Source organism: Scyliorhinus torazame, chromosome 8 (assembly GCF_047496885.1).
Source record: "Scyliorhinus torazame isolate Kashiwa2021f chromosome 8, sScyTor2.1, whole genome shotgun sequence".
NCBI lineage: Eukaryota > Metazoa > Chordata > Chondrichthyes > Carcharhiniformes > Scyliorhinidae > Scyliorhinus > Scyliorhinus torazame.
Window position 1 is genome coordinate 149,448,583 of NC_092714.1, and position 26,946 is coordinate 149,475,528.

A 26,946-nucleotide genomic window follows, 5' to 3' on the forward strand; every position below is an offset into this window, starting at 1 on the left:
AGAAGATACGAATGGGTGAACATTATCTACAGGAAATTCAGGAGACAGAGGGTGGATTTTCCGTGCAACCCACTGCATATTTGCAGCGGCAGAGATGGCCCACCATTGGCAGGTGGCAGGATCTTCTGGTCCCATCCATGTCTGTGGCGCTTTGCATGGCTCGCCCATCCCACCTCCGCGGGACCCGCTGTGGAGTCAGCAGACCTGGAAGATCCTGGCAGCAGGAAGGACTAGAAAATCCCACCCTCAATATGTGCTTTGAGGAGGAGGTGATCTGGTCTGTCTCCAGAAAGCCACCATTCTGGGTTGTGTGTGCAGAGGCAAATCAGAAGTGATTGAAATATGTGATGGACAATTCTTTTAGCCGTGCTTAGGAATCAACTACCAATTTGGTGTAATGCCTACAAGGCCAGATATCTCAAGAAATCAGTGATTACATGGTGATAAAGATGGAAGCTAATAAATGAGTCTTCCCATATGAAGCCTGTTCCTAAAAATTCACACGTTTTTCTGTTCTGATTAATATGGAGGTAAATCTCAAATGCTTTCCCTTTCCAGAATTTGTGTGTGAGAAAAGAATTGTGGTCCCTTACATGAAAATGCTGGTCAACCCCTGGTTTAGACCCGATGAATGATAATACATTGATTCCACTGGGTCTATTGAATCAAGTGGCAAAAAGCGTAGGTATTGTTAATTGAAATACATTTCTCACATTGTAATTATTAAATCTGCTTCCAGTACGATTTCAAACTTTTTCCCTTGACCACGAAATGAAGCTCTCAAGCTGCAATGTCAAAATGCAAATCTGGGTAAGTGATTGTCTTCTTATGTTATTCCTGGTGATCATATGCATGCTTTCACAGACACTATTACCCGCCAGCATTTATTGTACAGCCCAATGTGCTATACATGATCTCTTTACTGTAAGGATTTTGGTACCAATCCAGTTCAGACAAAGTTTGATTCCCGTTCCAGCTGAGGTTATTCATGAAGGCGCCGCCTTCTCAACCTTGCTCCTCACCTGAGGAGTGGTGACCCTCAGATTAAATCACCACCAGTCAGCTCTCTCCCTCGAAAGGGGAAGAGCAGCCTCTGGTCCTCTGGGACTTTGGTGAATTTCATGGGTGGCACGATGGCACAGTGGTTAGCACTGCTATCTCACCCTGTGCCAGGGACCCGGGTTCAATTCTGCCATTGGGTGACTGTCTGTTTGAAGTTTGTACGTGCTCCCCCCTTGTCTGCGTAGGTTTCTTTCGGGTGCTCCGGTTTCCCCCCACAATCCAAAGATGTACAAGTTAGATGGATTGGCCATGATCAATGCATGGGTTACTGAGATAGGGTGGGGTAGTGCGCCTAGGTAGGGTCCTCTTTTGGAGGGCCCGTACAGACTCGATGGGCCAAATGGTCTCCTTCTGCACTATAAGGATTGTATGGATCTCATTACTAAATGAATTATGTGCATTTCTTTTAATTTAGCATCTTGTACTTGTTGCTCACAGCATGGTCTCCTCCACCTCAGGGGGACCAGATGCAAATTGGCTGACTGCTTTGCTGAACACCACTGTTCAGTCCACACAAATCATCCTGAACTTCTGGTCTCCTGTCATTCTCATTCTCCGCCCTGATCCCACTCTGAGCTCTCTGTCCTTGACCTGCTTCAATGTTCCAGAGAAGCTAACCAGAAACTCGAGGAGCATCAATTTCGACATATTTCGATTCTCCGCAATCGGCGCGATGTCCGCCGACCGGCGCCAAAAACGGCGTGAATCAGTCCGGCATCGCGCCGCCCCAAAGGTGCGGAATCCTCCGTATCTTGAGGGCAGCATGGTAGCACTGTGGATAGCACAATTGCTTCACAGCTCCAGGGTCCCAGGTTCGATTCCGGCTTGGGTCACTGTCTGTGCGGAGTCTGCACATCCTCCCTGTGTCTGCGTGGGTTTCCTCCGGGTGCTCCGGTTTCCTCCCACAGTCCAAAGATGTGCAGGTTAGGTGGATTGGCCATGATAAATTGCCCTTAGTGTCCAAAATTGGCCTTAGTGTTGGGTGTGGTTACTGGGTTATGGGGATAGGGTGGAGGTGTTGACCTTGGGTAGGGTACTTTTCCGGGGGCCGGTGTAGACTCGATGGGCCGAATGGCCTCCTTCTGCACTGTAAATTCTATGATAATGGATGCCACCTTCAAAGGGTGGAGGAGACAGGACAGGGGACGTTGACATTTAGGGACGTCTACACAGATGTCAGACTGACAACTCTTGAGGAACTAACAGAGGAGTTCCAGCTGACGGGGGGTGAGAGTGGGGTGGGGGGACGGCGTGCGGGGGTGCGTGGGGCTGGTAACGAGCTAAGATACATACAGGTCAAAAACATCCTACGTCGGGAAACAAAAATGTACCCATGACTGTTGCAACAATTGCTGTTAGAGGACCTACTGAACGCAGACATACTAGGGAGGGGAACTGCTGCCACCTGTATGGGCGACTAATAGGAAGGGTAGGTACACCACTGGACGAGACGAGGGGAAAGTGGGAGGAGGATCTGGAGTGTGAAATAAGATGGGGACTCTGGAGTGAAGCACTCTACAAGGTCAACTCTACTGCCACATGCGTAAGGCCTAATGCAGCTAAAAGTGGTACACAGAGCCCACTTAACCAGAATTCAAATCAGCGGGTTCGTCCCGGAGGTGGAGGACAAATGAGAACGGTGCCGAGGAGGCCCAGCCAACCACACCCACGTTTGGTCTTGCCTCAGACTCGTCGGGTTCTGGACAACCTTCTTCGAGGCAATGTCCAAGGTGGTGGGGTGAGGGTGGAGCCATGCCCAAGAGTGGCAGTCTTCGGGGTATCAGAACAGCCCAATCTCTTCATGGGGAAGAGGGTTGACTCCCTTGCCTTGGCCTCCCTAATCACCGGCCAGAGAATCCTGCTCGGCTGGCTGTCCATAGCACCACCTGCAGACTGGCTGTCCGACCTATCAAAATTTCTCCAGATGGAGAAAATTACGCTCGGAGTGTGATGAATGTCGGAATTTCAGGTACATTATATCATATGTATTTGGTGCAGTGAGGGTTAAAAGCCTGGGTTAGTGGGTGTGTGACTGCTGCAGTGGTGTTTTTAAAAATCTAAGTTTGAAAGACAGCTAGGCTTTTGGGAGCCAGTGGTGCAATTAAAGCATTGTAAAAGTTTGGACTAAAGGACTTTTAGTTATATTAAGAGTGTTCACTGTGGAATAGATAATTAAAGATATTGGGTAGGATTCTTCGACCCCATGCCGGGTCAGAGAATCGCCGGGGGAGACGTGAATCCCGCCCCGCCCGGTTTTGGCTGGTCCCGCCGGCGTAAATCAAACCAGGTCCGTACCAGCGGGACCTGGCTCCACGGGCGGCCTGCGGAGTCCTCGGAGGGGGGGGGAATCTGGCCCCGGGGGGGTCCCCCAAGGTGGCCTGGCCTGCGATCAGGGTCCACCGATCCGCGAGCGGGCCTGTGCCATGGGGGGCAGTCTTTCCCTCTGCGCCAGCTGCTGTCAACCTCCGCCATGGTCGGCGCGGAGAAGAACCCCCACTGCGCATGTGCTGGGATGACGCCAGCACATGCTGGCGCTCCTGCGTATGCTCCAACTTGCGTCGGCCGGCGGAGGTCCTTCGGCGCCGGTTGGCATGGCGCCAACCCCGCCGGCCTAGCCCCTGAAGGTGCGGAGGATTAGGAGAGAATCCCACCCATTGTGTTCAGCTAAGTAAGATGATGTAGTTAATGAGAGGAACCAGGGGCTGAAGCAGTCAGGTGTGGAGGTTTTCAGAGTTAGTTTTTAACTGGAAGGGCAGCTGAGAAGACTCCAGCCAGAGGTTCAGCATTATTCTGACAGGGTGGCAGGTCTCTTTCTTTCAAGATGTCTCAAAAGATCTCTCTTTCTCAAAGGTAAGTATTCAATACATCTTTTTACGGCAAGTATTCCTGAGTGATAACGATATTTAAAAGTGGTTTGGGATCTGAGCTGCTTTTGTTGTTTAGTGGTTATAAGGACAGCAGTTAATGGATTTTGTGTCACTGTATTGCTTAGCATTGATGTGGAGATGCCGGCGTTGGACTGGGGTGAGCACAGTACGAAGTCTGACAACACCAGGTTAAAGTCCAACAGGTTTGTTTCGATGTCACTAGCTTTCGGAGCACTGCTCCTTCCTCAGGTGAATGAAGAGGTCTGTTCCAGAAGCACATATATAGACAAATTCAAAGATGCCAAACAATGCTAGGAATGCGAGCATTAGCAGGTGATTAAATCTTTACAGATCCAGAGATGGGGTAACCCCAGGTTAAAGAGGTGTGAATTGTATCAAGCCAGGACAGTTGGTAGGATTTTGCAGGCCAGATGGTGGGGGATGAATGTAATGTGACATGAATCCCAGGTCCCGGTTGAGGCCGCACTCATGTGTGCGGAACTTGGCTATAAGTTTCTGCTCGGCGATTCTGCGTTGTCGCGGGTCCTGAAGGCCGCCTTGGAGAACGCTTACCCGGAGATCAGAGGCTGAATGCCCTTGACTGCTGAAGTGTTCCCTGACTGGAAGGGAACATTCCTGCCTGGTGATTGTTGAGCGATGTCCGTTCATTCGTTGTCGCAGCGTCTACATGGTCTCGCCAATGTACCATGCTTCGGTAAACATTCGTTGTCGCAGCGTCTGCATGGTCTCGCCAATGTACCACGCTTCGGTTCCGCACCGAGTTCCGCACACATGAGTGCGGCCTCAACCGGGACCTGGGATTCGTGTCACATTACATTCATCCCCCACCATCTGGCCTGCAAAATCCTACCAACTGTCCTGGCTTGATACAATTCACACCTCTTTAACCTGGGGTTACCCCATCTCTGGATCTGTAAAGATTTAATCACCTGCTAATGCTCGCATTCCTAGCATTGTTTGGCATCTTTGAATTTGTCTATATATGTGTTTCTGGATCAGACCTCTTCATTCACCTGAGGAAGGAGCAGCGCTCCGAAAGCTAGTGACATCGAAACAAGCCTGTTGGACTTTAACCTGGTGTTGCTTAGCATTGTTTAAGGGGTAATCAAGCTATTTTTCTTGTGGCAATTGCAGGTTACCAGGATGGCACTGCCAGGGTGCCCAGTGCAAGAGGTTGGACCCAGGGGGGGCCTTGCCAGGTAGTCAAGGGGTGAGGGGTGTTCCCAAGGGCCTTTCCAAGGTTGGGGGCATTTGGGAGGGGTCACAGAAACATTGGAGAGGGTCCTGAAGAGGAGGAGGGAAAGATCGAGGCAGCCAGAATCTGTGAGGAACCTTTCCAAGCTCGCTAGTAGGAAATCCCTCTAAATATGGCCTCGGGGGAGAAAATCTCACCAAGGCCAAAAAACAGGCAAAATGCATTGACTAGCAGTGCCGAGATGTGCCATTCAGTGGACTTTAACTCAAGTCTGCTGAATTGTGCCCATGAATTTCCCAGAGGAAATTTCCCCGAGGAATTCACCTGAGGAAGGAGCAGTGCTCTGAAAGCAAGTGATTCTAAACAAACTTATTGGACTTTAACCTGGTGTTGTAAGACTTCTTACCATGAATTTCCCAACCGTTTTGAAACCATGCCGAATAGAGCAGTGATTGTTGGAAGAAGAAGGCATGTCCTCCTTCCCCCGACTCTCCTATGCTCACCCGTCTTCCATGGGAGTGGTTATGCTGCTCAATTTCTGCTTCAGCCAGGATCAGCAGGTCTGACTGTAAGAGGATCATGTTGTCAGGTCAGAAAAAATCTTGTTGGGCAGCAGCAATGTGGGCCATTATCTGGTCATTATTACATTGCCTCTGTGAGAGCTTGCTGTGCACAAATTGGCTGCTGTATTTCTGACTTTACAACAGTGACTATACTCAAGAAAGTACTTAATAGATGGTAAAGCTCTTTGGGGCATTCAGTGAGCATGAAAGACACAGGGCGTCATTCTCCGACCCCCCGCCGGGTCGGAGAATGGCCGTTGGCCGCCGTGAAACCCGCCCCCGCCCACGCCGAAGTCTCCACTCCCGGAGATTGGGCGGGGGCGGGAATCCGGCCGCGCCGGTCGGCGGGACCCCCCGCTGGATTCTCCGGCCCAAATGGGCCGAAGTCCCGCCCAGAAATTGCCTGTCCCGCCGGCGTAAATCAAACCTGGTATTTACCAGCGGGACCAGGCGGCGTGGGCGGGCTCCGGGGTCCTGGGGGGGGGGGCGCGGGGCGATCTGACCCCGGGGGGTGCCCCCACGGTGGCCTGGCCCGTTATCGGGACCCACCGATCCGCAGGTAGGCCTGTGCCATGGGGGCACTCTTTCCCTTCCGCCTCCGCTACGGTCTCCACCATGGCGGAGGCGGAAGATACTCTCCCCACTGCGCATGCGCGGGAAACTGACAGCGGCCGCTGACGCTCCCGCGCATGCGCCGCATTTCCGCGCCAGCTGGCGAGGAAACAAACGCCATTTCCGCCAGCTGGCGGGGCGGAAATCCCTCCGGCGCCGGCCTAGCCCCTCAATGTTGGGGCTAGGCCGCCAAAGATGCGGAGCATTCCGCACCTTTGGGCCGGCGCGATGCCCGTCGGATTGGCGCCGGCTTTGGCGCCAGTCGGCGGACATCCCGCCGTTGGGGGAGAATTTCGCCCACAGACACAGAATTTACAGTGCAGAAGGAGGCCATTCAGCCCATCAAGTCTGCACCGACCCTTGGGAAGAGCACCCCAAACCTCCACCCTATTCCCTTAACCCAGTTAGCCCACCTAACCTTTTTTGGACACGAAGGGCAATTTAGCATGGCCAATTCATCTAACCTACACATCTTTGGACAGTGGGAGGAAACTGGAGCACCCGGAGGAAACCCACGCAGACACGGGGAGGATGTGCAGACTCCGCACAGACAGTGACCCAAGCCGGGAATCGAACCTGGGACCCTGGCGTTGTGAAGCAACAGTGCTAACCACTGAGCTATCGTGATGCCCCCAGAAAACACCAAGCAGCGCCCACAGTGAGACAGGTTCGAACTGACAATTAAGTTGATGCTGTGAAGTAACCAAGGTGCTATATAAATGCAAGTCTTTCTCTCTTGTTTCCTTTCAGTTCCCAGGTGGTGTAAGTTAAAATGGCTTTCTTGACACGGGTTGATATTTCTCACCAGACAGGTTGTTGATAATAATTAACCAAGCATTTGTCTTATTGCATTCTAGCACTCAGGCAATGTTGTTGCGGAACCAAGGAGTCATAGCCAAGGCTCAGAGGCAGTCTGCAGGGGTGAAGTAAATATTCCTTCCTCACTGTGAGTCTCTGGTTTTGTTTATTACACTGGTCAATGTGAAAGTACCTATTACCTTGATCTCCTCCAGCTCCAACATCCGCACAGGCAGTGATGCATGGAATTCAATAAATACTTGAAAGGGGTTACATTTCTATGGGCTACCTGCTATTATTGTCCATTAACCAGCCGAGCAATTCCTTAAATCTATTCAGGAAACAGTTTAGATCAATGAAACTCGGGCATTCTTTACAATATTGTAGACCAGTGGAGGATTAGGTTTATTGAATTTGAATACTTTTCGGCTGGTCTAGAAATGCTGAACCCTTCACTGTCTTTTTCCTCGGATCTATACTCATTCTTGCATTGTAAAGGGTTCATGTTAAATGTGTAAATAGACAGTTGACATCATCAGTGATGTATGGTCACATGACAACAGTATATGCTGAGAGATAGTTCGACATAGAGTTTCATGTTAAGTCTTGCACTGGACATCATTATTGGAATGTTGCATAAAGGTTAAACGTTTTCCAGTGGCCCCTATCAATGCACCCAAGGATACCTTGAAGCTAAGACCCTCAACGATGATAACAGAATTCTTCCAGAGTCAACTGGCTATCTGCTCAGCCCCTTTCCAATCTTCTGCATGCCTGCATAATCAAAAATAAACTCTCCGCACCTTTCAGTTTCTGGGTCTGAAGCTTGCTCCTAGTTCCAGAGTTTGTGGGGAAAAAAGATGCACATCATCAAGGTACAATGAATCGCTTCTTCACAAGCTCTACAAATATTTGGCCAGGACTCTCCCCTTAACCATCAAATGATACAAGAATGTTGTTGTCCTCTCCTCATGGTGCAAGTACCTGATGATTAGAATTAAGTTTCATATTATTTTAACGTCTATCTGCCTGGCTGGCCTCTCTGCACTACAGCAAGTAGAGCTGTACGCCATCCTCTATATGTGGTTGTGACAGTGTCTCACAAAGGTTCATAACTCCTGGACTATGGGCTCACCCCTTCTGGCTCCCCTTCTGCTGTACTTACTGATGCCATCCACTCTGCTGATTGTTTTAGTGTACAATTCACCAAACCTGTTATCATCGGGTTTTTGATGGGGTTATCCATGGTGTGGATTTGCAGACACTGCTGGAGGCAAGGCTGTTGGCAAACTTTACTTTTTATTGAACATTCTGCCAGCTATCTGTGCTGTAAGGCATAGCACGAGACTCAACATAAAATTATCTCTCAGCATACTCTGGTGTCATGTGATCTTAATCATTAATGATGTAGATCATCTATTTACATATTTAGCATTAACCCTTTATACTACAATGACAACTGTAGATCACTTTCCTGTTATGTAGGGCTGCTGAAGATCATTTAACTGACAATCTCACAGCTTATCCCCCTTAGCAGGAGGGGATTGCAATATAATCAAATTCTTCATTAAATAACACATGATGCCTCCTCATTTTTTCATTTTATTTCCTCTGACAAGGAAGTTGTAACCTTGTCCGTTCATCCAAGACGTATGATTGTCGAACAGGATCACTGCAACCCCCATGGCAAGGTGCTTCAGGTCTCCCAGTTTACGTTTAAAAGTCTTCGCGTTCCTGTTTGGGAATTTAAGTCGCTCATTTTTTTTCAATTTCCTCATCGCCTACTTTTGTCATACAGTCATAATGGTACAGGAGGTCAGTTAGCCATTGAGCCCATGTATGCTCTCTGCAGAGCTTCCCCACTCTATCCCCATTTCCCAGCAAGTTTATTTCCTTTAAGCGTCCATTCTATTTCCTTTCAAAAATATGAAATTGTCTCTGCCTCTACTATTCTCGTGTGCCGCGCATTCCTGGTCATTACCACTCGCTGTGTAAAATATTCCTCCTCAATTTCCCCTTATATCCCCTGCCCAAAACCTTAAACCTGCATTCCCTACTCCTTATACAATCAGATGATGGTTACATTTAAACTATATAATCTTGTCCATCTCTGTCAAATCTCCCCCTCAATCTCCTTCACTCCCAGGAGAACAACTCCAGCTTCTCCAACCCTAACCTTGGAGCTAAAAATCTCTCATCCCTGCAACCATTCTGGTTAATTCTCCTCTGTACCCTCTCAAGAACCCTCACATCCTTCCCAGACTGTGGTGCCCAAACCAAAGGTTCAGCATAACTCCCCTGTTTTTGTACTCAATAACTTCCTTTATGAAGTCCAGCCTCCCCCACATGCCTAGCTGACAACTGTCTCAATGTGTCCTACCACCATTGTTCAGAAAGAGTTAATGGGCTGGATTCTCCATTGGCGGGATTCGCCGTTGCGCCGGCAGCGCACCCATGCCTGGTGCGGCGAGACGGAGAATCCCACCCAATGATCCCCAGTGCTGAAATCAGAATTGGAGCTCTAATTGTTCAGTAGACTACACCTATTGTTTGATGGACTGCATATATATATATATATATAAAGAGGATACAGGTGACACTATGGACTTGGAGGGAAGTGATTGTTCAACACAATAAAATTGGAGCTGAAGAAGTCACAATTGCTTTCCATTTTGTATTACAGAGATACCATCAGAGCTAAACGACCGTCACAGGGACCCCAGGTCCCTGTCTCCTTGTACACTCTAGAACTTGGCCATTCAACCTATGTGCCCTCTCCCCATCCGTTCTGCCTAAATGCTTTGCCTCACGCTTCCCTGTACTAATTTCAATTTACCACGAGTCGGCCCATTCTGCCAGCTTATCGATTTCCTGCTGCAATTGATTGGCATCGTCCTTGCCATCTGCCACACCTGCAAATTTGGTACCAGAACAAATTTTTTAATTTTACTTTGTATTCCAGCGTACATGCTTTTTACAATTCATTCATATGGTGTGGGCCTCACTGGCAAGGCTGCCATTTATTACCCTTGAAATAGTCACCGGCGAGTCATCTATGAACATAAAACTTTATGAATTAGGAGCAGGAGTAGGCTATTCTGCCCTCGAGCCTGCTCCCCCATTCAATAAGATCATGGCTGACATAAGGAATCACATTCCTGCTTACCCCTGATAAGCTTTCACTCCCTTGTTAATCAGGAATCTATCCAGCTCTGCCAACCGCTTATTTTTAAACAGTGACTCCTTCGTCTAGATTCTTCCACAAAAGGAAACATCCTTTCTCCATCCCCTCTCTCAATACCCCTCAGGATCTTACAGCTTCCAATCAAGTTGCCTCTGACTCTTCTAAACTCCAGTGGATACAAACCTCGCCTGTCCAACCTTTCCTCAGAAGACAACCTACCCATTCCAGGTATTAGTCTAGTAAACCTTCTCTGAACTGCTTCCAACACATTTACATCCTTCCTTAAATAAGGAGACCAATACTGTACACAATGCTCCAGATGTGGTCTCACCAATGCCCTGTATAACTGAAGCATAACCTCGCTACTATTGTATTTAATTCTCTTTGCAGTAAACAATAACATTCTATCAGCTTTCCTAATTATTGCTGTAACCTGTATACTGTCCTTTAGTGATTTATGCACAAGGGCGCCCAGATCCCTCCGCACCTCAAAGCTCTGAAATCTCTCACCATTTTGAAATGTTTTTTTTCATTTTTCCAGCCCAAATTGACAATTTTACATTTTCCCACATTATACGCCATTTCTCACTCATTGAACCTATTTTTAAAAATGTATTTACAGGATGTAGGTGTCGCTGGCTACGCCAGTACTTATTGCCCTAATATCCCTATTTGCCCTTCAGAAGATGGTGGTGAGTTGCCTTCTTGAACCTCTGCAGTCCCTATGGTGTAGTAGGTACACCCACTATTCAGTTATGGAAGGAATTCCAAGATTTTGACCCAGCAACAGTGAAGGAACAGTGATATATTTCCAAGTCATGATGTTGAGTGACTTGGAGGGGAACCTCCAGGTTGTGAGGTTCCCAGGCATCTGCTGATCTTGTCTTTCTAGATGGGAGTGGTCATGGCTTTGGAAGGTGCTGCTGAAGAAACCTTGCTGAGTTCCTGCAATTTTGTAGATGGTACACACTGCTTCCAGGATCGAATATTTGTGGAAGGGGGAGCAATCAAGCGGGAGGCTGTGTCCTGGATAGTGTTGAGTATCTTGAATGTTATTGGAGCTGTACTCATCCAGACAAATGGAGAATATCCCATCACACTCCTGGCTTGTGCCTTTGTAGATGATGGATAGGCTTTGGGTGGCTCAGGAGGTAAGTTACGTGCCACAGGATTCCCTTTGATCTGCTCTGGTAGTCACGGTATTAATATGGCTAGTACAGTTCAATTTCTGGTCAATGGTAACCACCAGGATGTTGATAGTGGGGGATTCAGCAATGGTAATGCTATTGAATGTCAAGGAGTGATGCTGCAATCCTCGAATGTTGGAGATGGTCATTGCCTGGCACTTGTGTTGCACAAATGTTGCTTGTCAGCCCAAGCCTGGATATTGTTCAGTTCCTGATGCATTTGGACATGAACTGCTTCTGAATCTGAGGAGTCGCAAATGTTACAGAACATTGTGCAGTCAGCGGTGAACATCCCCACTTCTGACCTTATGATGGAAAGAAGGTTATTGACGAAGTTGCTGAAGATGGTTGGGCCTAGGCTACTACCCTGATGAACTCTGTAGTGCTGCCCTGGAACTGAGATAATGGACCAGCGACCACCACAAACATCTTCCTTTTTGCCAGGTATAACCCCAACCAGTCGTGGGTTTTCCTCCTGATTCCTATTGATTCCAGTTTTACTAGGGCTCCATGATGTCATACTCAGTCAAATGCTGCCCTGATGTCAAAGGAAGTCACTCTCACTTCACCTCTGGAATTCAACTCCTTTGTCCATTTTTGAACCAAGGCTGTAATGAGACCATAAGATTTCGGAACAGAATTAGGCCATTCGGCCCATTGAGTCTGCTCCACCATTCAATCATGGCTGATAGGTTTCTCATCCCCATTCTCCTGCCTTCTCCCGGTAACCCCTGATCCCCTTATTAATCAAGAACCTATCTATCTCTATCTTAAAGACACTCAGTGATTTGGCCTCCAGACCCTCCTTTCAGCTGGGGTCGCGCTATGGCTCTCTCCCTTTCAGCTAAGAGAGTCCTATTTAGAGATTCGTTTCGGGTTTCACTTCCCGTTAAATTAGGGAAACTGCAACGACTACGCCAATTTGTCGTGGAAATCATAATAAAGACAAATTCTTCGAGGTCGATTTAAGGAAATGTATTTACACAAATATATTTGTGGAGAGAGAGTGTTCTAGCTGCAAAGCCAGGGCACTGCACTCTGAGATTCGATTGAAGACAGCATGGTTTTATAATCTGAAGTAAACAGGCACGTTTATATTAAATAGACCTTGGAAAGTACGTACGATGAAATACGTAGTACGTATGTTCTTGCCCTTGGCTTTGTTATCTTTCGGAGGACAATGTGTTTTCATAATAAGGCTGAAACCAGAACATTTCAGCAGTATTTCATTTATGTTAATTTCCCTTCCACAATTCCCTCCTTGTTGATCTTTTGATCAACACCTTTTAGTTAATTATCGTGCCCTCTGTAGAGAAGGGTGGTTTATAATGTAAAGGGAGTGGACGTATGACAGTTCCCTACGTGTTATGAGCCTGGTAGCAAGGAGGCAAGGTGTCTAGGGCTGTTCCCGTGTTCGTACAATAAAAATATCTTGCGCAACATTAAAACAGTAACCATACGACAATCAGGGCAGCACGGTAGCATGGTGGTTAGCACAATTACATCACAGCTCCAGGGTCCCAGGTTCGATTCCCGGCTTGGGTCTCTGTCTGTGCGGAGTCTGCATGTTCTCCCCGTGTGTGCGTGGGTTTTCTCCGGGTGCTCCGGTTTCCTCCCACAATCCAAAGATGTGCAGGTTAGGTGGATTGGCTATGCTAAATTGCCCTTAGTGTCCAAAATTGCCCTTAGCGTTGGGTGGGGTTACTGGGTTATGGGGATAGGGCGGAGGTGTGGTCTTGGGTAGGGTGCTCTTTCAAAGAGCCGGTGCAGACTCGATGGGCCGAATGGCCTCCTTCTGCACTGTGAATTCTATGATTCTATGAAGATTACAATGGCGATTATAATCCAGAACACAATCCTCTGTCCTGACGATCCTACCATCCAAAGCCAAAGTCCCATCCTTCATTTTCGTGTAATCTTGTTACCTCTCTACGAATGTGATCCACCAGATTATCAATTTTTCTGAGTTATCAGGGATGTTTGTGCAACAATCACTGCCAATCAGGGCACAAGTACCTCCCTTTTCAGCTAACAAGAAATCAGGAGCCATTCTATTCTGCAGGGCAACCGCTCTTATAGCAACCATCTCAGTTTCTATCTGGTTTACAGCTTCTGCAGTGTCATTAGCTACCTGCTCAAGGATGTCTTGTAGTTCGCGTAGTTCGTATGCATTAGTGGCTATTCCTAATGGTGGTATCATTATTCCCAGCATTTGTGCCCATGTCATAACACTTTGTGTCATCCTGTGATGGGGATGGTCCTGCAATTGCTGAATGTGATGCACATAAGGGACTACCTATCCCAAATAGCAGGAGCCTTCCCAATTTTCTGGTATGGCCACAGATAAAATACGTGCCGTTATATGCGGTCAGGTTTCCTTTACTATCAGTCATAATTCGCCTAATCGGATCCCCTTCCCAGGAGCCTCCACTAGTTTGATTTTCAACTCCTGACCAATCAAAGATGAATAATCCTTTAGCTGTAAGGTGGAACATAGGGGGTTGCCAATTCAAGGTCTGGTCACACTGACTCGTGCCTACTGAGTGGGTCCCATATGTTTAATGTTTCCTGATGCAAATGCCACCCTTTGGGACTCCAATATAATTGGGAAGGATCAACCAGGGCAGTTGACGTGTTACATTAAACCTAGGCCCCCACCATTCCTCAAACGTATTCATATCGTATTGTGGTATTATAAGTATTACGGTACCTGAGAGGCTGAAGTACCATTGGTAGAACCTATATGCTTGCTATTGGCTAGAGAGTATAATAGCTCCACCCTGATAGGCGGGGTATAAGAACCCGTGCCGTCCCAGCAGCCCTCATTCTGTACCTGAGCTGCTGGGGGAAACATCTAGCTTATTAAAGCCTTCAGTTGGACTACAACCTCGTTTTAGTGGTCATTGATCATGCATCACATATCCAGCTAATCTCCAATCTGACATATTCTGTGTATCCTCACCACGTCGTGTACTATTTTGTCTTAGAGCCCATTCTGCTATCTCTTTACTGGTGAATGGGATAGGTCGCAAGGGGATGCCCTCCCCCAAGCATCTGGGAATTTGTGTACAAACCCAACAACTGAATTTATTTACCCTCTCTGCGTATGAGTGAGACATGTATATTAAGGTGTTAGTATGCAGTTTACCCTCTACATGATGTTGGATTAATATGATAATATAAAAACATCAACGCTGTCATTCTCTTCAGGTTAGCGTTTCGCTAGTACTCTCAAAGTTCCGTATGATGTAGTTTACACGAGTTGCGTGGATCCCATCTGGCTTTTCTTTTACTTTAACGGCTGTTCGGGTTGTTAGAAGACTTGGTAGGGTCCATTCCACCTCGGAGAAAAATAATCTTTGTTTAGTGCTTTCACATATACTTGATCTCCAGGTTTAAAGGGTGTGTATTTCCCTCTTTTGGATGCATCTGAGCCTGTTGCACCTTTTCATGTTTTTTTTTTTAAAGAATTTTCAGCGGTTTCACACATGGCCTGGGCATATTTTAGTGATGCTTCATCTGCCCAGATTAAGGCTACTGCCGCTGGAGGCATTGGGGGTTTAGTTCCAGTTGTCATGGAACGTTCCATTAATATCTCATACGGGGTTAAACCCGTATTTCGATTTCTCTGATTTCTCAGGGCATACATCACTCTGGGTATGGCATCTGGCCATAGCAGCCCATTTTGTTGACACACTTTTGGAACTGCAGGTTTAATTATTCCATCCGCCCTTTCCACCATTCCTGAGGATTGCGGCTGATATGGTATATGCAATTTCCAATCAAATCCCATGGTTTCTGTTAGGGCTTTGGTCAATTTGCTGGTGAAATGAGTTCCCCTGTCACTGTTAATACCCATTGGTATACCAATTCTAGGATATTCATCCTTCAACACTTCAGTTGTCTGATTTTCCACTGGCTTATCAACCACAGTAGGCATCACTCCCACCTGCGATCCAGCTATATCATTACCCAAGATAAACTGTATTCCTGGACAAGATAATTTCTCTATTACTCCTACTACCACTTCACCACCCTTCACTGGACTTTCCAAACTTACCTTATATAATGGAACACTACTCCTCTCACCCTGAATTCCACATATTACCACCTTTTCTGGCAACATTCTTCCCGACCTACATAACTCCTCATCTCTTACCATCAAAGATTGACTAGCTCCCACATCTCTTAAAATTGCGACCTTTACCTGCTCCTCCTGATACACATGAGTAAACTTTACCTCTTAACCTTCTTCACTCCAACGAAAACAACCTCAAGTCCATCAGCCTTTCCTCATAAGATTTTCCCTCCATACCAGGCAACATCCTGGTATGTTAGGTATGTTAGGCATATAGGTATGTCAGGAATAAGCGAATGACTAGGGTAAGAGTAGGACCAGTCAAGGACAGGGATGGGAAGTTGTGTGTGGAGTCTGAAGAGATAGGCGAGATGCTAAATGAATATTTTTCGTCAGTATTCACTCAGGAAAAAGATAATGTTGTGGAGGAGAATGCTGAGACCCAGGCTATTAGAATAGATGGCATTGAGGTACGTAGGGAAGAGGTGTTGGCAATTCTGGACAGGCTGAAAATAGATAAGTCCCCGGGGCCTGATGGGATTTATCCTAGGATTCTCCGGGAGGCCAGGGAAGAGATTGCTGGACCTTTGGCTTTGATTTTTATGTCATCATTGGCTACAGGAATAGTGCCAGAGGACTGGAGGATAGCAAATGTGGTCCCTTTGTTCAAAAAGGGGAGCAGAGACAACCCCGGCAACTATAGACCGGTGAGCCTCACGTCTGTAGTGGGTAAAGTCTTGGAGGGGATTATAAGAGACAAGATTTATAATCATCTAGATAGGAATAATATGATCAGGGATAGTCAGCATGGCTTTGTGAAGGGTAGGTCATGCCTCACAAACCGTATCGAGTTATTTGAGAAGGTGACTGAACAGGTAGACAAGGGTAGAGCAGTTGATCTGTTGTATATGGATTTCAGTAAAGCGTTTGATAAGGTTCCCCACGGTAGGCTATTGCAGAAAATACGGAGGCTGGGGATTGAGGGTGATTTAGAGATGTGGATCAGAAATTGGCTAGCTGAAAGAAGACAGAGGGTGGTGGTTGATGGGAAATGTTCAGAATGGAGTTCAGTTACAAGTGGCGTACCACAAGGATCTGTTCTGGGGCCGTTGCTGTTTGTCATTTTTATCAATGACCTAGAGGAAGGCGCAGAAGGGTGGGTGAGTAAATTTGCAGATGACACTAAAGTCGGTGGTGTTGTCGACAGTGTGGAAGGATGTAGCAGGTTACAGAGGGACATAGATAAGCTGCAGAGCTGGGCTGAGAGGTGGCAAATGGAGTTTAATGTAGAGAAGTATGAGGTGATTCACTTTGGAAGGAATAACAGGAATGCGGAATATTTGGCTAATGGTAAAGTTCTTGGAAGTGTGGATGAGCAGAGGGATCTAGGTGTCCATGTACATAGATCCCTGAAAGTTGCCACCCAGGTTGATAGGGTTGTGAAGAAGGCCTATGGAGTGTTGGCCTTTATTGGTAGAGGGATTGAGTTCCGGAGTCAGGAGGTCATGTTGCAGCTGTACAAAACTCTGGTACGGCCGCATTTGGAGTATTGCGTACAGTTCTGGTCACCGCATTATAGGAAGGACGTGGAGGCTTTGGAGCAGGTGCAGAGGAGATTTACCAGGATGTTGCCTGGTATGGAGGGAAAATGTTATGAGGAAAGGCTGATGGACTTGAGGTTGTTTTCGTTGGAGAGAAGAAGGTTAAGAGGAGACTTAATAGAGGCATACAAAATGATCAGGGGGTTAGATAGGGTGGACAGTGAGAGCCTTCTCCCGTGGGTGGAAATGGCTGGCACGAGGGGACATAGCTTTACACTGAGGGGTAATAGATATAGGACAGAGGTCAGAGGTAGGTTCTTTACGCAAAGAGTGGTGAGGCCGTGGAATGCCCTACCTGCAACAGTAGTGAACTCGCTAACATTGAGGGCATTTAAAAGTTTATTGGATAAGCATATGGATGATAATGGCCTAGTGTAGGTTAGATGTCTTTTGTTTCGGTGCAACATCGTGGCCGAAGGGCCTGTACTGCGCTGTATCGTTCTATGTTCTATGTACCCACACAAGTAAATTCTTTAAAGAGATCTGGCACCTTCTTATCAATCACCTCTTGATCAGGCTGTACAATCTTTTGCACCTCCTTCGCTTCACTTGGGTTTTCCTTTACCACTTTATCAAATCCCACTGTTTTATCCTGTTTTACCACATCAGCCTTCCCAGTGCTTTTCTTCAACCACCAACACTGTGACTTTACATGGCCTAGTTTATGACAGTGAAAACATTTGAAACTTTTCATTACTTTTCCACCCTCCTGGATTTCTTTTTTAATCTGAGGTACACTCTCTTTATTATCTCCCATCAGATCACCTTTACCTTTACCACTTGAGTATTTCTCATGTCCCCAGTTTCTATCCCTCACAGGCTGAAACTGATGTCGGAAACCAAGCTTTGAATAATGAACTAATTCATAATCATCTGCCATTTCTGCTGCTAATCTCGCAGTTTTAACCCTCTGTTCTTCCACATGAGTTCTCACTACATCAGGAATTGAATTTTTAAACTCCTCCAAAAGTATAATTTCTCTGAGAGCTTCATACGTTTGGTCTATTTTCAAAGCCCTTATCCATCTATCAAAATTGTCTTGATAGCAACCTGCTTTTAGCCAAGAGCAATGTTCCTGGACGGAGGCTTGCTCCTGTGCCTGTTTTAACTTTGGTTTTGTTATGGTGGATGGAAGTTCAACTGCAGCTGCTTGCATTTGTGGCTGCTGTTTGAGAGCCAATTCCTTTGCTATTTTACCAGCAAATCGATTGCCGCATGAGACTTCATCGTCTGCGGTAGTATGCGCTTCACACTTTAAAACAGCTATCTTGCTGGGCAGCTGAACAGCATCTAGTAAATTTAAAACCAATTTAGCATGTTTAATAGGTTGACGGAGGGAGTTATGTGACGAATGTGATATAAAATAGTTACTTTAGAGATACTAGTTAATGTAATGTAGAAATAAGCCACTTTGATTCTGGCAGATAGAGAAAGGGATTTGAGACCGCATGGAAAAAGCTGGAAGAGGTGTGTCTATGAGAGTGATGCTGCATTGATAGGCGCCAGAGAAAGGGATTGGAAGTGAGCCAATCAGAATAGATCAAACAGGTCAGGAGGGACATAGGCTGACCTATGGGCGTCGAGTATGTGAAACTTGATACCATTTGAATTGATTTGCAGAGATCCCTTTGTCTCTTTGTTCATTCGCTTTCTGGAGTGTAGGAGACTGGATGTCTCTTATGTTTCTATGAAATGAATCAAGCTTGCAAGCTAAATAAATAACTTCTTTTTACGTGCAAATCCATCTCAACTTTTATTGAGGCCAGACTGACGGAGAAAGAAATTTGGGAATCTACATTTGGTGCCGAAAACCGGGATTTCTCAGGGCGATCCTGATCCAACTGCGAAATCAGAATTAGACTGATTATGAACAGGAGGATGGGGAACAAAGGGCCCTCAATGTAGAACTGGAAAACGACCGCGCATTGATTGTTCCCCTCTTCTTATCATCTGATTAGTCTGGTCACTCGCGGTTGGCACAGAAAGACCGCCTCGACGAAATCACAGGTCAGTCTGGGGATTAGCATTTTAATTGATGGGACTTTATTTGTGAGTTAATTCGTCTGGGGTAGGCTGTATTGTTGATGTAACATTTAAAATATAAATGGTTCAACTTTATTTGTGAGTTAATTCGGCTGGGGTAGGCTGTATTGTTGATGTAACATTTAAAATATAAATGGTTCAACTTTATTTGTGAGTTAATTCGGTTGGGTTACATTATGAGAGGTAGATGTAACATTTGAAATTGAAAATGGTTCACCTCTATATGTCTGTGTGTTAAAAATATAGTTGATTAAGCTAAAATTGTCTCCTTGGACTGTATTGGCGAAAAACGCAGTTCCGAGGGCTAGTTGAGATTGTGGGGAATGCTGCATGTTGGTTGAAGCAGAAGTCTCTCAAAGGGTTAACAGCAGCAGGCAAAGTCATGCCAGACAGTGCTTCTCACTCAGGCCTTGAGATAACAGAGCCAGTCGCTAGTGTAATCGGATACCTTTCCTTTGAGTCAGTGAACTCCAGCAAAGTTACGTTTTGAATTAATTAAAGGAAACCAGTGGGTTTCTCCACCTCTTTGATAAAAGTTATTATTTTCGAAAGCAATTGATTGAAATTGCCAGAATCTTAAGTTTTACTTACTTGAAATAAGGTTTATCTCATTTTATCTGGAGATTAATAGAAACTTAAAGAAGATCATGGACACCATTTTAAAAAGTGTCAATCTGGAGATGATAGTTGATTTTGCTAATACTTATGTGTATGTAAAAGAAAAAAAACTTGTTAAAAGAAAAATTGTTAAGATAAAGAAATAATTAAGTTGTAAATGTTATACAAGTTTGTGTTAAGCAAATTGTAAATTTAGTTCTGAGTTGAGATCAGAGCTAAGCTTGCAAGTTGCAGTAATTCAATTTGAATTTTCAAACATTTTTAAGTTTAAAAAAAAAAGAGCAAATAGAGAAAAGAAGGACACAGATCTTGAATGCGTTGAATAGCACATTTCAAAGGCCCATAAATCTTTCTGTTATCTTAGACCTAAAACCTAGGAAGACTGAGGAGCCAGAGGAATTTCTGGAGCGTTTTAATGAAATCTACCGGGGGCAGTCAGGCGATTTGCTGTATCAAAATGGTCAGAATTCCCCTCAATACTGTGCTATGTTAATGCATTGCCTACCACCTTCTGTGGTTACTGCTGTGAAATGTAATAACATGAATTGGACAGAGAACGACCCTTCCCAGATGGCAAGGGCAGTCAGATTTTACTGGAAGGAGGGTGTAGGCCAAGAAGGAGGCTCAGTTACAAAGGTTAAGACTGAGTATGTAGTGAAAAAGGATGATCTGCGACCCCAACAAGCGGCAGAAATGGTAGTTTACCAGCAGGAGCCCCAATATAGTGACTTTGGGTGGGTGGATCAGCGAAGAGGAGGATGAGACAGCAGTGCTATATTTCTATCACCCCCCCAGTGGTGGACGTTAGACGTTGAACAGTCACTGCATCACGTTACCCTGGCCTATGACAGAACTGGACGAAACAGGGAGTTGGAGGACAAATACCGGCCATTACTTGAGACCGAATGGCCAGTCAAGGTTACAGCCACAGTCACGGGAAAAGAAGGTACAGCCGATTTTGTTACAATATCACCACATTTATGGCCACAGTCAGCTTCGGTAAGCCCTCATATTACACGTCAGGTCCATGACCAGTACCATGCCAGGGATATGGGGCGAATTGTCAGGAGGGCAGTGGATCATTCAGATCCAACAGACTACGCACTTCAAGTCATGCCGGACGGCACTTACATAAAATATTTTGAGGTCCCTGAAACGATTAACACTCGACTGCAGCATCACAGGGGACATGATGTGTTGGAATATGGCGGTCTGGGCGGAATACCCATCACAAGTGGGAAAGACAAATGTTACACCTATTAAGGTGATGATTAAGGATCATGTAAAGCTACCTTCCATTCGACAATACCCCCTGAAATCTCAAGCTGCTCCATCAATAGATAAATTAATTCAAGAGCTGTTGAAACAGGGTATTTTGGTCCCTTGCCAATCAGAATGTAACACCCCCATACTTGCTGTGCCTAAACCAGCCAAACCAGACCAGTACCGATTAGTACAGGATTTATGTTCAATCAATGCCATCGCATAGCCATTACATGCTCTCACCCTCCAACAGGATATTACGGTGTATAGCTCCCACTCGGTCATCGCACTACTGAGGCAACTGCAGACTCAGCATCTTACCGCAGCTCGTCAGAATAGGTATGAGATATACCTTTTGAACAATCCACGTCTGACATTTAAATACTGTACCACTATCAATCCAGCCTGTTTTCTTAGCGGTCCCCCTGTCCATGAAGACGCGCCTGATCACGACTGTTTAGCCTTGATTCAGGAAACTACCACAATAAGGGGCGATTTGAGTGACATTTCGTCAGAACAACCTGACATGATTATGTGTGGTCAAATATCCCACCGGGGTTTAGTTAATGACCTACTGCAGGCCCTCCTTATGCCAGCGCAGATTTCAGTTATTAAATGCGCTGCCCACACGAATGGTACAACCCCAGTTGACGTTGGTAATGAACGAGCAGATCGTGCAGCGCGAACAGCCGCACAAATTCAGCAAGTGATGGTGCCTAAAATGTTAAGTCAGACTAAACGATCTACTATAAATATGTCTGCTTCTGACAAGTCAATGCCAACCATCCAAGACGTCATAAGGTTACAGGAGGACGCTCCTGAGAGTGATAAACAAATGTGGAAACGGTTAGGTTGTACATATGATTCTGTTTCCTCTTTATGGACCACGCCTGCACATCAGACTTGTATGTCTGATGTGCTGGCTTTATGGGTCATTGAATGTGTACACTTTGCAACTCATTGTGGGGCTCGAGGGACTAGTGATTTGTTGCTGGACACTTGGTGGCACCCTAAAATGCAGGGGTTGGCCCAAAGTATCAGTAATCGGTGTTTGATTTGTCAGCAATATAACACCGGAAAAGGTATCCCTTGTGGGAAGGGGCAAACCCCATTGCCCAGTGGTCCCTTTGAGACGCTACAAATGGATTACATTGAGTTGGAAAGGTGTCAATGTTATAAATATGTTTTGGTCATTGTGGATGTGTTCAGCAGATGGGTTGAGGTGTATCCGACTATCGATAATAAAGCTGCTACTGTGGTTAAAGTCTTGATGAGGGAAATCATTCCCCGGTACGGTATACCAGCTCAGTTAAGTTCTGATAATGGGCCTCATTTTATTGGACAAATTAACAAGGAGTTTTGCTCCCAGTTGGGCATACGCCAGCAGTTACATTGTGCTTACAGACCGCAGGCGGCCGGGTTGGTTGAGAGACACAATCAGACCCTCAAAACTAAATTGGCTAAATTAAGAGCAGACACGGGACTGACATGGCTTAAGTTGCTCCCCGTTGCCCTCTTCCAGCTGCGGGTTACACCTGCGGGACCGGCCCGGCTCTCTCCAGCCGAGGTTCTTTATAGCAGGCCTCTTAGAACTCCCTGGAGCCTGCAGGTTCCCAGACTGGTTCAGTTTCATCAGATGACTGAAGAAATGACCACCTATGTTCTAGCCCTTACGCAAGTGCTCAAGGAACTCCATGGCCAAGTCCGCGCGGCTCACCAGCCATTGCCCCCAGTACCTAGCTCACTTTCAGTCCAGCCCGGTAGTTATGTCATGGTCAAAAATTGGACTAGGAAGGGGTCGGAGCCGCGATGGGACGGGCCCTTCCAAGTTCTCCTTACGACCCCCACAGCAGTTAAAGTGGAGGGGCGAAGTGCTTGGGTCCACCTACATCACTGTAAATTGAGTCCATCTCCACTACTGTAAAAGGTCGGATACTAACCTGCCTCCCTTCTCCAGTGCTATTTTACAGGTGTGGAGCATGATGGAGTGGCTACGCATCGTCTGTCTGATATTTGGCCTCACTTCGCTTGGCGTGTTATTGGCGATGGACATGGAAAAGGGGAATATTATGTATCTGTGTAGCCCCAACCAATCTACAAGGATACATCACCTATGCAAAGGTGATGTTCTTCGCTGCCCCCATATACGAGGACATGGTATCGACTCATGGAAGGTCATCAAAGTTAAGGAGAATGCAGGAGTCATGAAGCAGTTGCACCGGTCCCAGCGATGGGAAGGGAACATTATATGGACATTGCCTTGTTTTTGGAATACATGTAAATTTGATTTTGGATGTGTTAAGAGTGGTACAATAAAGGTAACATCAGGCTGTCAGAAGAGTGTAGGAAGAGGCTATGAGAAAGAGAAAGGGACTAGAGAGAGGACGGGGCGTATGAGAAGGGAAGTACAGCTAGAACGTAGGTTACTGGGAGATACACTTAAGTTAGTTAAAGGCCAAACTGAGGAAAACCCGGGTAGTAAACCTTGGGAGCCCTCGGGGCAATAACCAAGGAGTTGCCTCAACTACGGTTGTTTGCAATGCAGAACCGGTATGCTCTTGACTATCTTCTGGCCCGTGAGGGTGGGGTATGCGCCATAGTACAGGGCAAGTGTATCATGGGAGTTCAGGACTTGACCGCTAACATTACTAAATTTATGGATCGCATACGGGATCACTTGGACGGGATGCAGGATCCTGGCTCTTTGGGTAACTGGGGATTTGGAGGATGGAAGGACTGGTTGATAAATATGGCCATGTATCTAGTGGTAGCTATCGGCTGCATCTTTGTGGGCCTGGCCATCCTTAAATGTGTGATGGGTAAAATGCGGGGTGCACTGGATCAGATCACCGCCCCAATCACCGAAAAAAAAATTTTAACTGTTAAAATCCATGAGGGTGAGGCAGATGAAGGGGGGCTAAGACAGGAATTGGAAATGCAGCAACGGATCTTTTTAGATGAGGAACCGTAGCTATGGACTGGATAGTTCGGTTATCATGGAATGATAAAAGGAGGGAATGACGAATGTGATATAAAATAGTTACTTTAGAGATACTAGTTAATGTAATGTAGAAATAAGCCACTTTGATTCTGGCAGATAGAGAAAGGGATTTGAGACCGCATGGAAAAAGCAGGAAGAGGTGTGTCTATGAGAGTGATGCTGCATTGATAGGGGCCAGAGAAAGGGATTGGAAGTGAGCCAATCAGAATAGATCAAACAGGTCAGGAGGGACATAGGCTGACCTATGGGCGTCGAGTATGTGAAACTTGATACCATTTGAATTGATTTGCAGAGATCCCTTTGTCTCTTTGTTCATTCGCTTTCTGGAGTGTAGGAGACTGGATGTCTCTTATGTTTCTATGAAATGAATCAAGCTTGCAAGCTAAATAAATAACTTCTTTTTACGTGCAAATCCATCTCAACTTTTATTGAGGCCAGACTGACGGAGAAAGAAATTTGGGAATCTGCAATGAATCCCCTGTTTTTCCATAATTGGCCAAAATCATGTACTACCCCAAAAGCGGATCGGGAATCAGTATAAATATTGACTGTTTTATTTTCAGCTAGAATACATGCTTTAGTAAGGGCAAACTATTTGGCCGCTTGAGCAGACGTTCCCGAAGGCAGAGTAAAAGCTTCCACTATCTTAGAATGGAGTTACTATTGCATAGCCGGCCAGGAGGGTCATATCATTTGGTCGGTTTGCTGACCCATCGGTAAAAAAGATGATGTCTGGATTTTCTCGTAGGTGAATCAGGTCGAGGGGTGGTGGTGGCTTCAACCAATTGTAAACAGTCATGCATCATATTGAGGGAATGTTGAGCCTGCAGACAACTGGCACTCGTCCAAGTCTCTTTTAATACTGTTAATTTCGATATGTAAAGCAAATAGATATTGACTTTCCGGGTGCAATGGTATGGAGAAAAAGGCTGAGAAAGTATCCGTTGTTGGTGGTATAGACGACAAAATGACATTTGTGTCCAGCACCAATGGAGCAATAGTGATAACAATGTTATTGATGGCTCTCAGATCTTGCACAAACCACCACTCGTTGGGTCTTCCTACCTTTGGAATGGGGAGTATAGGGGTGTTACAGGGGCTTTGTGTTCTCTTCAGCACCCCTTGCTGTAATAGTGCATTGATGACTCCCTCTATCTCTTTTTCTGCTTCCGGTGCCAACCTGTATAGTTTTAAGCAGAGCAGGGCAATGTTCTTCTGTAACTGCACCCTATGCGCTGGGGCAGAATGTACTTTTCCAACATGATTTTTATGTTGGGCCCATAGATGTGCCAGTACCTGGGCCAGGACTGAAGGGAGTAAATGATGGCTCTCTCGGGGAGGTTGTTGTATTTCAAATGTAGCGCGCCATTGCTCCTCTTTCCTGGTCACTTTGCCCTCCTGTTTGCCATAAAATTCTATCAGGCAATTTTGTCCGTCCATTTCAATATAAATCCCATGTATTACTTTTTTCCTTTGGCCTCTTTGATCACTTCTCCTATTTGCTTTGCCTTAGCGGGGTGTCTTACGGCCAATGTTAATGGGGTTCTGAAGTTAAACCCATCCTAAAAAGGTCCCTCTGACTATGGGTCAACTGTACTAACATTCCTAATCCCACCGCACTCTGAGATATACAGCCGAAAACCATCTGCTGTCCAAAGTGATTTTGAGTTTATAAATTGTATGCATGCTCATCCTCACGAGCATACCAAGCCATGCAATTGGTCACTATATTCTCTCATCTGGACTCTATCAGGTGTTTTAATAGCTGTGCCCAAGGATCATTAATCGTTTGTAAGACTTCCTGCAGTTTAAAAAAAATGTTTTTAATAGTGGTATTGTTAGGGTTAACGTTCAGCTGCCAGCATAGAACACAGACACAGAGCGATCGGACGCAGGCTCAGAAGTTATTAAATTTTGCAGCTGGTGAGCTCGTATTTGAGACAGTTCTATAAATGTTCCATTATCAAAGCAATGTATTACCGCTCCTAATTTGCAGAGTATCTGTCTGCCTAATAGGGGAAGGTGTTGCTAGGTGGGGTACATCCTTCCTGGGGGGTTAAATGCTTCTTGGCCCCTTGCATGATAGCCTCTTTCCCTCTATTTGCTAATCAGTGTTCGAGGGACTCATTTCCTTCATTCAAATGATTATCATTATTGGGAACCCAGCCCCCATTTGTGCCGGCTGGGACTACAATCCCATACTTCAAAACTGACCAAGATGCACCATAAGAGTATTTTAGAAGCAGCAAAACATCCCCTGGGAGGGGGCTATAAATAGCACATATTTAAGTCAATTTCCAATGATTGATTTTATAGCATTAGCTATTCTTAGAGACGTATATTTTGCTTTGTCAATTCAGAAAAGATCAACTTTCTGCTGAAATGGTTAATGTTTCCTGCAGAATCTAAGGGGCGGAGAACTTGGCATGATGCCATTTACGTCTTTTCACGTAATCTATAAACTTATTCATATTGAATTACTTTGATTCGTAAAGGCACTTTCTTTTAAACTGATCGTAATTTCCAATGTTTTCGTTCATTAGAGAAATCTCAACAAAAATCACTTCAGTTATAATCGCTGACTCTGACTCACAATGACAGATGATAAAAAATACAACTCACTTAGCACTTCATGCTTTGACTAAAATTAATTGGTTAAACAAAACACACAGATTCTCACAGCTCACAAATATCACAGTTAACTGTTGGCCTTATCTCACGGCTGCAGAAAACCTGAATTCCCTTTCTCTACAAGAACTCATCTGTTACGCTTTTACCTTAATCTTCTATTTACCTTTACTCCCCTGTTTTTTTTCCCGAGAGGGGGGTCAGCTTCATTAGATTCCTATGCGG

At 45.7% G+C, this 26,946-nt stretch overlaps 1 protein-coding gene across 1 annotated transcript in view; it reads left to right on the forward strand.

Annotated features, from left to right (window-relative positions):
* Nucleotides 1–26,946, forward strand: part of LOC140428786 (complement C3-like) — a 163,479-nt gene that overhangs the window by 51,993 nt on the left and 84,540 nt on the right. Inside the window, exons 4-5 of the mRNA XM_072515475.1 lie at nucleotides 740–810; nucleotides 7,178–7,266. Of these exons, the coding sequence (XP_072371576.1) occupies nucleotides 740–810; nucleotides 7,178–7,266 (160 nt within the window). The remainder of the gene's footprint in view (nucleotides 1–739; nucleotides 811–7,177; nucleotides 7,267–26,946) is intronic.